This window comes from Convolutriloba macropyga, chromosome 12 (assembly GCF_964194025.1).
Source record: "Convolutriloba macropyga chromosome 12, txConMacr16.3, whole genome shotgun sequence".
Classification (NCBI taxonomy): domain Eukaryota; kingdom Metazoa; phylum Xenacoelomorpha; order Acoela; family Convolutidae; genus Convolutriloba; species Convolutriloba macropyga.
Window position 1 is genome coordinate 1 of NC_134479.1, and position 12,534 is coordinate 12,534.

The following is a 12,534-nucleotide window of genomic DNA, read 5'->3' on the forward strand; positions in this document are numbered from 1 at the left end:
ACTGTTGCACTGAGGGAGATCAGACGCTACCAGAAGTCAACTGAGCTGTTGATCAGAAAGCTGCCCTTCCAGAGGCTTGTGAGAGAGATTGCCCAGGACTTCAAAACTGACCTGAGGTTCCAGAGCACTGCTATCATGGCCCTCCAGGAAGCAAGTGACAGCTACTTGGTCAGCCTGTTCGAGGACACCAACTTGTGCGCCATCCACGCCAAGCGAGTTACGATCATGCCCAAGGACATACAGCTCGCCAGGCGAATCAGAGGAGAGCGAGCTTAAAATCTATCAACTCTCCAACCCAAAACGGCCTTTTTAAAGGCCACCAAACCTTGCAAGTTAACTAACTATCTTCAAGCTAGCTTATAATAAGCTCAAAACAGCTTATAGCTCTTATTTTGAGCTTGAGTTGAGGTATACCAACATTTTCTAAAACCCATATTTAATTCAGCCAATCAGAAAGCGAGAAAATCAAAAGTGAATAGAATAAGTGTTTATGCAGCTTCTAGCAGCTGTAAGGTACGAGCAAGCTACCTCGGAGCCTGAGTAATGTACGAGTAAGTTACCTCGGCCTTCGGAAGCTGCCTAGCTGCAGAAACACTTATTCTATGCATTCTTGATTTTCTCGCTCTCTGATTGGCTGAGCCAAATATGGGTTCTTGAAAGGTATCTCTATGGCTCGTTTTAAGTTGAATTAGGGGTTTTTGAAGGTGTCAGCTCTCGACCAATCACATTGCGAGAAAATACAGTGAGCCGCCTTAGTTAGCTGGCGATTTGGGTGTCGAAATCGACTTTCTACAACCCAACAGCAACAACTACAAGAGATGTCAGGACGAGGGAAAAGGAGGCAAGGGACTTGGCAAGGGTGGAGCAAAGAGGCACAGAAGATCCTGAGGGATAACATCCAAGGCATCACCAAGCCAGCAATCAGACGATTGGCTCGACGAGGTGGAGTGGAGGCGCATCAGTGGACTCATATATGAGGAGACCCGAGGTGTGCTCAAGAACTACTTGGAGATTGTGATCAGAGATGCGGTCACCTACACCGAGCATGCCAAGAGGAAGACTGTTGTTGCAATGGACATCGTCTATGCTCTCAAGAGGCAAGGCAAGACCCTCTACGGCTTCGAGGTTAAGCTCTGAGCAGCTCTACCTCAACACAAACAGGCCTTTTTAAAGGCCACCAAACCTTCTAAATTTACCTTACTAGCTAGTAATCTCAAGCTATGTAGCTAGCAAGCTCAAAACAAGCTAATTGTCTTAATTTAAGCTTGAGTTGAGGTATCTGAACTTTGTTCAAAAACTCTTATTTCTTCAGCTAATCAGAGTTCGAGAAACTGTTAGGCTATTTGGGAGCTCTTTTCTCGCACTCTGATTGGCTGCACTGGTAGGCTATTTGGGAGCGCTTTTCTCGCACTCTGATTGGCTTAGCAACATAAGGGTTTTTGGAGCGCATTTTTAACTTAGGTAGCCATATGTGAGTCTGGGTAACAACCATTTACAACAGACGAAGAAACAAGACGAAGAGAGATGTCAGGCAAAGGAGGCAAATCGAAGAGCGGCAAGGTGGGAGCTAAGGCCAAGGCCCGATCAAGCCGAGCTGGACTGCAGTTCCCCGTGGGCCGAATCTACCAATTCATCCGCAAGGGCAACTACGCTGAGAGGGTGGGAGCTGGAGCCCCAGTGTACCTTGCTGCTGTGCTTGAGTACTTGACTGCTGAGATCTTGGCGCTTGCTGGCAACGCTGCTAAGGACAAAAAGAAGTCGAGAATCATCCCCCGACACTTGCAGCTTGCTAGCAGAAACGACGAGGAGCTGAACAAGCTGCTGCAAGGAGTGACCATTGCTCAAGTTGGTGTGCTACCCAACATCCAAGCAGTGCTCTTGCCCAAGAAGCAGTCTTCCTCTCAGCCCAATTCTGACAAGAAGTAAAGAAGCTTCTAGCTTGCTACTTCAACACCGGCCTTTTTAAAGGCCACCAAACCTTCGAAAATACCTTACTGGCTTCAGCTTACTACCTAGCAAGCTCAAATTAAGCTAAATGTCTTATTTTAAGCTCGAATTGAGGTATTTGAACTTCATTCATAAACCCTTATTTGGTTCAGCCAATCAGATTGCGAGAAAGTGTTAGGCTATTTGGGAGCTCTTTTCTCGCACTCTGATTGGCTGAAGCAGGTCCACCCCGACACTGGCATCTCCTCCAAAGCTATGTCGATCATGAACTCGTTCGTGAACGATATCTTTGAGAGGATAGCTGGAGAAGCTTCGAGACTGGCCCACTACAACAAGCGATCAACCATCTCAAGCCGGGAGATCCAGACTGCAGTGAGGCTCTTGCTACCAGGAGAGTTGGCCAAGCATGCTGTGAGCGAGGGAACCAAAGCTGTGACCAAATACACCAGCTCCAAGTAAAGTCCGTTGCTACTTAAGCAACAACACACAGGCCTTTTTAAAGGCCACCAAACCTTTTGAAGTTAACTTAATAGCTGCAATGAAGCTCAAAACAAGCTAACTTGAAGCTAGCTAGTTTGAGCTTGAGCTAGCTAGTGTGAGCTTCAGATAGCTAGTGTGAGCTTGAGCTAGCTAGCTCGAGCTTGATAGCTTGAGCTTGAGCTAGCTGGCTTGAGCTTGCTATCTTGAGCTTGAGCTTGAGCTTGCTAGTTTGAGCTTGCCAGCTTGAGCTTGAGCTTGCTGGCTTGAGCTTGAGCTTGCTAGCTGCAGTTAGAGCTAACTTGAGCTCTCTGCCAATCAGAGTGCGAGAAAAGCGCTCCCAAATAGCCTAACAGTGGCAGCCAATCAGAGAGCTAGAAAATCAAAACTGCATAGAATATAAGTACCTGCAGCTCTGAGCGGAGGTGAAGGTCCGAGCAGGCTTGCTCGGGCATAGGCGAAGGTCCGAGCAGGCTTGCTCGGGCATAGGCGAAGGTCCGAGCAAGCTTGCTCGGGCATAGGCGAAGGTCCGAGCAAGCTTGCTCGGGCATAGGCGAAGGTCCGAGCAAGCTTGCTCGGGCATAGGCGAAGGTCCGAGCAAACTACCTCTAAGCTCCAAAATTGCCAAAACCCTTATTCTATATAACTCCTCAAAAGCTCTCAGCCAATCAGAGTGCGAGAAAAGCGCTCCCAAATAGCCTAACAGTGGCAGCCAATCAGAGTGCGAAAAAAGCGCTCCCAAATAGCCTAACAGTGGCAGCCAATCAGAGTGCGAGAGAAGCGCTCCCAAATAGCCTAACAGTTGTTTCAAGCTCTAAGCTAATGAGAGATCATTAGTTCGGGGTAGTTAGGCAGCGATTTTGAGCAAAAATATCAACCCAACTACAACTACAACTATCACTACAACAGACGAAGAGAGATGGCAAGGACAAAGCCTACCAACCGCGCTTTTCGGTTTTCTATAAAATTGGTTTTCGTTTCAAAATAATTTATATAAAAAATTATGTCCCTTTAAATATCTGCTAAATCTGTACTTTCTTTGGAGCAAACGTCGGCTTATCAAACAGTGTTCGAAAACTTTGTTGTTCTGATTCAACAGAAGAGACAAGGTGATATTTGGCAAGCTTACAATAACGCTTTTGCTTTTACCAGAGAAGACAGAACCGACAGAATGCAGTCTTTTTACATCACTAGGACACTTACCTCCAAAAACTTTGCCAACCCTTCAACATCTTGACATGGAGTTATTACATGTTATTACATGACGACTTCAAACTAATTTTTTTCGTTACGATTCAAACTTTTTTCGATTCAAACTAATCAGCTCGGGTCTTATCAAGCTGACGTAAAATTAGCTGACAAAATTAGCTGACAATCAATCGCAAATGAATTCCCAGCTTACCGATAAGGCCAGCAGTTGATCCGAGTCCCAGTTTGACACAGAAATCTAATCTATCTCTTTGCGGGAATTACTAGGGATAGTTTTACGGCCCTGTTAAATGACAGTCAGTTCGATACAGCAAAACTTTTAGCAACACAATTTAAAACACCAGAACCAGCACGGTGACTTGTATTCAGTATCTCAAACACGCCAAAAAAATCCAATGCACTAAATAAACGGCTACCTGAGAATTTCCTTTATGGATTTATTTCATAAATTTAAAAATAGAAATTGATCAATCACCGCAAAACTTTTAGATACATGTTGTAAGATGTTAATTTGGTTGTTAGTTTTAACATATTATGATTTTAACCTTCGGAATGCTCAATATATCTTTTTGATGCCTCTTTCTTTTCACTACTGATCAAGATCAAACATGTTTGGTAAAAATTTTCTCTGTCCCTTTTGACCTAAATACACAAATTTTTCCCCCAACAAACAATCAAGTACCGCAATTACTATAACGCAGTTGATGTGTTTAATAAATATTCTTCTGAATCTACAAATTCTTCGTTATCATTATTTCCTAAACACAAAATTATAAAAAATAAAGCAATTTTTTAGAACGTAAACGCACGTTGTATTGGAGCCAATGACATGCTACAGCTGTAGCATGAAATAAATTCCAAAATCGATTAAAATTGAAGAAATAATCTAAAATAAGCAACGAAAAGAAGTTTTGAATTTTGAAACCACAGAGTTTTGAAAAAACATTTTCCGCCAAAACCAACCAATGCAATTGTAGAACATTAAAGTTTTGAAATGCGCGCTCAGAAATTACATTTATGCTTCAGTTTTGGTAACCTTAGTCATTTCCGAGTTATTCACTTGTTATCACAGTTCTGTTAGAAACCGAAATTCATCAAAACTATTAGAAATGATCCATTTACGCAAGTTTTGTTCTGCTACCTTTAGCACCCGTGGGAATTGTTCACGACATCAAAAACAATCTCATCCAGACGAAGGTGACCTTCCTGTGTACAGTTGCCTCTATGTGTTTAATTTACAAAAACACTCTGGACTGCAACAGTATATGCGAATTTACCACTCTAAGTTTAAAAACTGTTGCCAATCTTGCTTCGTGAGATTCAATGTTAGCACCTGTTTGCGCAGCATTTGAGCGAACTTCACTCTCTTCCTGTACTTGGAGTTGAATGCCAAACAAAAAAGCTACAGTAGAGACAGCCTTCAACGAGTGTTACAATCTTATAAAATTATCAAGAATGCAGCCTGCAGAGATCATGAGAGCTTCATGCTCAATCAAAGATTTGCAATTGCAAGTTTAATTGACCAACGGCTGTGCAGTTATTGAAGTTGCATGAAGATGAAAACTCAACCGAAACGGAGGGGCGCGTTGAAATCTATGCAAGATCTCCAATGACGCCCATTTATGTTGACAGACGGTCTCAATGACGAGTTGTGCTAGAACATGGTGGAAGAAATGATGCTGTTTTGTCTACGTTTGCTTCAACTGGAAGTGGTTGGGTTGGTGAAAAAAAATCAAACTGGACATCAAATTTGCACGCTACCGACCAATTCGTGGCTCATCCTATCTTTCATTACCCCTGAGCCCGCAAACTCGCGGATTACTCAGTATTTTAAATCCCGACAATGCCAGTTGACTCCGTTATTAATGCATGGCAGCGTATCATGAGCATCATTGAGTCAGTCTTGATAGAGATAGCAGGAGCTATCATATTGACAAAACATCCCCAGCAACATACCAACAAGTGAACACTCACCAACATGTTGGCGATTTTGAACTGCCAATGGGACTTGAGCAACCAAAGGCCTTTGAAACCCTCAATGATTTGCCAATTAACGTCTTTATTTACGAAAAAAGACAGCTTTACCTTCTACGGGTCTCCTTTTTTAAATCAGATTCCTGAAATTTAGATTTGGTTATCGTGTTTGCGTATTTTTTTCTGGCTGTGTCTTGATGGACTGGAAAGCTAAAAATTTCATACTGAATATTGCTATCTAAATGCCCTAGCAGTTATTCAAATGCCATCGCCAAACAAAACTAAATACAAGTTTTCAAATTTTGTTGCCACGTCTTGTATTTCGATTTTGAATAATCTTTGCGAGCCGTTGCTGGATGTGATGAGGCAATTGACCAATCATCAACTCGCGTGATTGAAAAGCATGAGCCATGGGATCCGTTTTTGCAAATGTTTATCATCATTCAAATTTATCCTATTTTAATCAAGTAGACAGCTGAGACGATTTTTGGGTAACTCTTTAGAATGCTGCGTTCGTTACCATTGTCATTTTAGTTGGCATTTCATGGGATTGGCACACGAAGACTGTAATCGAGCGAGACAATTTTTCGATTTTACGCCTATGATCTGTCATAATGTACACAACTATAACCTACACCTAATTTGTCTGGCTTTGAACGAGTGTAGAACTACCACAACAATCAAAGTCACTCTATCAAGGGATGAAAAACACATATCAGTGGCAATCAAAGTTCTCATTGATACCATTACAATACAGGAAAGAAGAACACAAAAAGATTTTACGAGTATTTAAGGTTCATCGATTCGTAAAAGAGATGAAGAGTTCGCTCGAAAAACTTATGAACGTTTGGCCAGTTGCACTCTTCGATATCATGAAAGCAACATTCCAATCTGTTTCCGATTCACAACTACATTTACTCAAAGAAAAATGATATTATCCTGATTTTTATGATTGTGACTGGACAAAATCTTCTGATGAATCTCTACTACCTTTCTCAGTATGGCGGAAAACATTAGAGAGCAGAAAAAAATTAGTCATACTAACCAGATGCTGAAATCATTAGAAATCAAACTTTACAAGACTATCATGACACATGCTTTAAACGGGACTGTGCATCATTAGCCTGTTTCAGTATGAACATGGCTTTCGAAATTAAAACCTCGACTGCTTGATTTTTTATACTCTACCCAAAATGGCAAGAGAAGCGGCACTAAAGATATGCGAGGCAAACATTGAGTTGATGACAGAGCGAGAACATTTGGACATGATTGAGAGGAGTAGTAACCAGCAATGCGAGCAAGGAGTAACATCTGTTTACGAAGAGCGGCCTTTTCGTCCCAACAACAATTAGTTATCAGAATATCGTCCCTCCGAGCATTCAACATCTGCGCTCTGTGTAAACGCCAAAAATCTTTATGAAGGTGTCATGCAAATGGACCAGGTACCAGTGGGGGACATCGCCTTCAATATGGAAATTAGACTCAACGAAATCCTCAAAATTCTTAATGACTCTTCGGTTGGCTATTTTGTCGAAGTTGACTTAAACTACCCTGTTCACTTACATGATGACCACCGAGTCTTTCCCTTTGCCCCTATTGAAAAAATTGTCCTAGATGATTAGCCGGACGATCATCAATTTGAGCTAAAGAACAACGCAAATTACCAAGCTTGACTGTTAAAAAGTTGCTTTAAACACTTTTCGACAAAAAAACTGTGCGTTGCATTACAAACTTCTCATGAAAATTTTAATCTAGGGCTTATTGTTGCTAAAGTACACAGTGTCCTACAGCTCAAACAATCAATTCGTTTAGCACCCTATACTACACTAAAGAGTAATAAACGTCAGGCCGCTTGCAATAAATTGAAAAAGATCCTTTATAAACTCATGAACAACGCAGTACGTCGTAAGAACTGCGAATCTTACTATACATGATCTGGCCAAGTATCAAATGTACAGTTTGCGAGTTTTTTTCGATTGCTTTTTTCGACAACACAATGCGAGCTTTTTTCGATTGTCGTCTGTTATATAGTGACACGGATAGTTTACTATATAAAATCCGTAATAGAGAATTTTCTGAAGAATTAGCAAAAAAGTCAGTTTCAGTAGCTAGCGAATTAGGCTTCTCCAAATATCGAATGATCACTATTTAAACAGCACAGAAAAATAAACGGGTAGTCCTCAAGTTTAAAGACAAATTTATGGGAGATTTTATTGTGGAGTTCATATTTTTTAAGCCAAAACTTTACTCAAAACTCTCAAAAAGCAAATAATCTTTGTTTAATTTAAAGCATGTTAAATATTTCTTTCAAACTACAAAGGTCGTTAAAAAGTTTCTAAAGGGTATTGGTTTTATTACTATATACATAGTTGATTAGTAAACTTGCGAAGACTTGTTAACAGGCTTTTCTTTCTCTTTGTCGAAAACTTTCGGCTGAAAGAGTAACAAAGGCCGCTAAACAACGTCTCCAGCATGATGATTTTTTGAGCACACTAACGAAAGGAAACATGTTTCGTAATAAAAATAAACAAATAATGTCCGATCATCACTTATTGGAAACTGTTACTACAAACAACATTCCCTTCAGTTTTCGATAAAAAAACGGTAGATTCTGCCCTGTGGAACAAAAACTCTACCCCTCGGACATTATGAGACCGCGTTGATTATGGTGTTGATAAATTTGGTGGGGTTAGTGACAATATTCATTGGGAGAAAGACAGTTAATCTAACTTATTTCTCACGTCTGGTCCAGAATGGGATAAGGAATTTATAGTGACCGAATATTCCTCAACAGCAGCTCTTTCGGTACCAGACACCACCACCAGGTCTTGAGAAAATTCCGACCCGGGTTAAGAAGAAACTGAGCAGATAACTGACTCTGATATTGACACTGACGATATTACAGATATTGACGCCACGTTCACTGAAAGCTCCTCTCCTGACAAGCCCTCCATAAACTTTGAAGCTGAAGAAGCAAGCAGCAGCAAAGAAGAAGAAGAACAAACACGCAAAGTGAAACGCCACCAATTAAACAACCACTTTAAATGCCCGCAATTTTGGTGAAATTCGTGTAGTAATACAAAATGTAAACATTAAACCTAATTTTGTTTTGACTGTTTAGCTCGGTTTCAATTGAATCTTTCCTTCCAAATCTAGCAAACTGGAGAAATGAAAGGCTCAAACGGAAAGCAAAGGATTAGAGCGGAAGAAAGCTAGTCAAATATTTCACATGTATCACAAACAAAGATGAACACCTATTATCCCACGTATTAATTTGAAGGATACACCCCTGTCTTAGTAACCTTTTATCTTACTACTGCGCATAAAATTAAAAGCAGCTTAAGTGATATACAAGTTCAGTGGTTATGCATTATATCATATCACATTTGTTGTCAAACACATGAACTTTTTTTCTTTGTTTGATTCAATTTAGTCATGCAATGAACAATTGTAAAAAGCCTATACAATTATTGGCCATCAATTGATAATTTTCTCCATCACTTGGCAAAATTTTTCCTTGGTCCATCCCAGTGTTTTACAAGGTTCAATTATTCAATCCACTGTCACTGAATTTAAACTTGTCCAATTTATCATCATAGTAACAATAGTTTTTGCTATAAAGACAAACATTCATTTCAGTACATCTGCTTTCTCTTGTGAAAAAAACGAGGCTCACTCTTATCCTAACGCTTATGTTAGAAAACGTTCTAGAGGAGAAATATTTTACAGCGAAAGCTGTATAAAAATTATTACAATCCAATTCTCTCACAGGTTCCCACTAATTTTCGGAATGGGGCAAATGCAATCGTACAAACTGTTGAGTAGAAGAGATAGGGACTCAGGGTTCAATTTTAATTAATCGAATTTGCTATAGCTGGCGATAGAGCTCCCATTTGCGTATTTTGCGTATGTGCCGTGCATATTATTTAGATTTTACACACAGGATAAAAGGATAGGAAGAAACAAACTTCTGGTCACAATATGGTATATTATTAAAGCGGTTCTTTTGTAGAAATACACAAGGATAACATAGGATATTAGGAGTGATAGCAGTTGATCATTTTTTGTTATTGTTATTGAGTTGTTGCTGTTGTTGTTGTTGTTGTATTGTGCTGTTGGCTTTAGTCCAGTGTGGCTGTTGTGTGTTGTGGTGGTGGTTGTTGTTGTTGGAATAAGTTTGAGAATGAAAAGAGAGCAGCGATGGCTGTCAGGGTTGTGGAGAGAGAGAGAAGGATAGTTGTGGATATGAAGAGTGAATTGATGAGGGAATGTGTTTGTGGATGGAGTCCCTCCTCATTCACACTCCCACTACTCTCATCCCCCCACTTCCTCTCATCATCATCATCTTTTCCATCTACACATACAAATAGATGCATGTCCATACTTCCTTTACATACGAAAAAAAAACAAACAAACACATCTTTCATCCTCCATTTTCAGCATACACGCAAATATGTGCAAATATTCGACTTTCGAGAATCTCTTTGATTTTGGATCATAACCATGTTCTGCTCATTTTTGTGTTTGGAACTGAGGGAAAAAGTGACTATATTGATGATAGGAAAGGGGGAGAATTAAATTGGCGTCTTTAGTTACAAAACAATTTTTCATCAACACTACTGAGATCAAAAGGATTAACCAGAAAATAAAGTATCTTTTCACTTTTCAAATACGTTCTAGGCACTGTCTTGTGTTTTGAGTCTCTTCTATGCCTGCTATTCATTTCCAAAATCACTATTCCAATTTGACTTCAAGGATAAAAAAATGTGTGAGCAAATTTTAAAAGACAGCGCCTCAATACAATTCAAATTCTTTGAATTGTAAAAAAAAACAAGAGAAGACCAATAACAGCCCCAGCTATCGCTGTGACTATTAAACATAAATTATAAACCATTTCCGAAAAAAAAAGATGTATGGTTCTTGTTAATCATACTACGATCATATATGAATTCTTGGTAATCATACTAGCATCAAACATGATTTCTTGGTATTCATACTAGCATCAAATATGGTTTCTTGGTAATCATACTAGCATCAAATATGATTTCTTGGTAATCATACTAGCATCAAACATGATTTCTTGGTATTCATACTAGCATCAAATATGGTTTCTTGGAAATCATACTAGGATCAAATTTTTTTTCCTGGTAATCATATTAGCATCAACTTTGATTTCTTGGTAATCATACTAGCATCAAATATGATTTCCTGGTAATCATACTAGCATCAAACATGATTTCTTGGTAATCATACTAGCATCAAACATGATTTCTTGGTATTCATACTAGCATCAAATATGATTTCTTGGTAATCAAACTAGGATCAAATATCATTTCTTGGTAATCGTACTAGCATTAAATATGATTTCTTGGTAATCATACTAGGATCATATATGATTTCTTGGTAATCAAACTAGGATCAAATATGATTTCTTGGTAATCATACTATCATCAAAAATGATTTCTTGGTAATCATACGAGCATCAAATATGATTTCTTGGTAATCAATCTAGGATCAAATATGATTTCCCGGTAATCATACTAGCATCAAATATGAATTCTTGGTAATCATACTAGCATCAAACATGATTTCTTGGTATTCATACTAGCATCAAATATGATTTCTTGGTTATCAAAATAGGATCAAATATCATTTCTTGGTAATCGTACTAGCATTAAATATGATTTCTTGGTAATCATACTAGGATCATATATGATTTCTTGGTAATCAAACTAGGATCAAATATGATTTCTTGGTAATCATACTATCATCAAAAATGATTTCTTTGTAATCATACGAGCATCAAATATGATTTCTTGGTAATCAAACTAGGATCAAATATGATTTCTTAGTAATCATACTAGGATCATATATGATATCTTAGTAATCATACTAGGATCATATATGATTTCTTGGTAATCATACTAGGATCAAATATGATTTCTTGGTAATCATACTCGCATCAAATATGATTTCTTGGTAATCAAACTAGGATCAAATATTATTTGTTGATAATTATACTAGGATCATATATGATTTCTTAGTAATCATACTAGGATCATATATGATTTCCTGGAAATCATACTACGATCATATATGATTTCTTAGTAATCATACTAGGATCATATATGACTTCTTGGTAATCATACTAGGATCAAATATGATTTCTTGGTAATCATACTAGCATCAAATATGATTTCTTGGTAATCAAACTAGGATTGAATATGATTTCTTGGTAATCATAATAGCATGAAACATGTTTTCTTGGTAATCATACTAGGATCATATATAATTTCTTGGTAATCAAACTAGGATCAAATATGAGTTCTTGGTACTCATACTAGGATCATATATGATTTCTTGGTAATCAAACTAGGATCAAATATGATTTCTTAGTAATCATACTAAGATCATATATAATTTCTTGGTAATCATACTAGGATTATATATGATTTCTTGGTAATCATAATAGGATCAAGTATGATTTCTTGGTTATCATACTAGCATCAAATTTGATTTCTTGGTATTCAAACTAGGAGCAAATATAATTTCTTGGTAATCATACTAGGATCATATATGATTTCTTTGTAATCATACTAGGATCATATAAGATTTCTTGGTAATCATACTAGGATCAAATATGATTTCTTGGTAATCATAATAGGATCATATATGATTTCTTGGTAATCAAACTAGCATCAAATGTGATTTCTTGGTAATCATACTAGGATAAAATATGATTTCTTGGTAAAAAAACTAGGATCATATATGATTTCTTTGTAATCATACTAGGATCATATATGATTTCATGGTAATTATACTAGGATCAAATATGATTTCTTGAAAATCATACTAGGATCATTTATGATTTCTTGGAAATCATACTAAGATCAAATATGATTTCTTGGTAATCATACTAGGATCAAA

The 12,534-nt window shown here is 38.1% G+C and overlaps 3 protein-coding genes and 1 pseudogene across 3 annotated transcripts in view; 3 read left to right on the plus strand and 1 right to left on the minus strand.

Moving 5' to 3' along the window:
- Nucleotides 1-818: 818 nt before the first annotated feature.
- LOC142350935 (histone H4-like) lies at nucleotides 819-1,137 on the plus strand (annotated as a pseudogene).
- A 323-nt stretch (nucleotides 1,138-1,460) lies between these two features.
- On the plus strand, nucleotides 1,461-1,926 carry LOC142351007 (histone H2A, embryonic-like). The gene has a single exon (XM_075403049.1). It carries the CDS (start codon nucleotides 1,525-1,527, stop codon nucleotides 1,924-1,926), a length of 402 nt encoding a protein of 133 aa, XP_075259164.1. The 5' UTR covers nucleotides 1,461-1,524.
- A 239-nt stretch (nucleotides 1,927-2,165) lies between these two features.
- On the plus strand, nucleotides 2,166-2,458 carry LOC142350911 (histone H2B 7). The gene has a single exon (XM_075402925.1). The coding sequence runs from the start codon at nucleotides 2,203-2,205 to the stop codon at nucleotides 2,404-2,406; it is 204 nt and encodes a 67-aa protein (XP_075259040.1). The 5' UTR covers nucleotides 2,166-2,202; the 3' UTR covers nucleotides 2,407-2,458.
- Nucleotides 2,459-9,489: 7,031 nt separating this feature from the next.
- The window catches only part of LOC142350936 (uncharacterized), a 129,172-nt gene continuing 126,127 nt past the window's right edge, over nucleotides 9,490-12,534 (minus strand). The window contains exon 9 of the mRNA XM_075402962.1: nucleotides 9,490-9,961. Coding sequence (XP_075259077.1) covers nucleotides 9,729-9,961 — 233 coding nt within the window. The 3' untranslated portion in view covers nucleotides 9,490-9,728. The remainder of the gene's footprint in view (nucleotides 9,962-12,534) is intronic.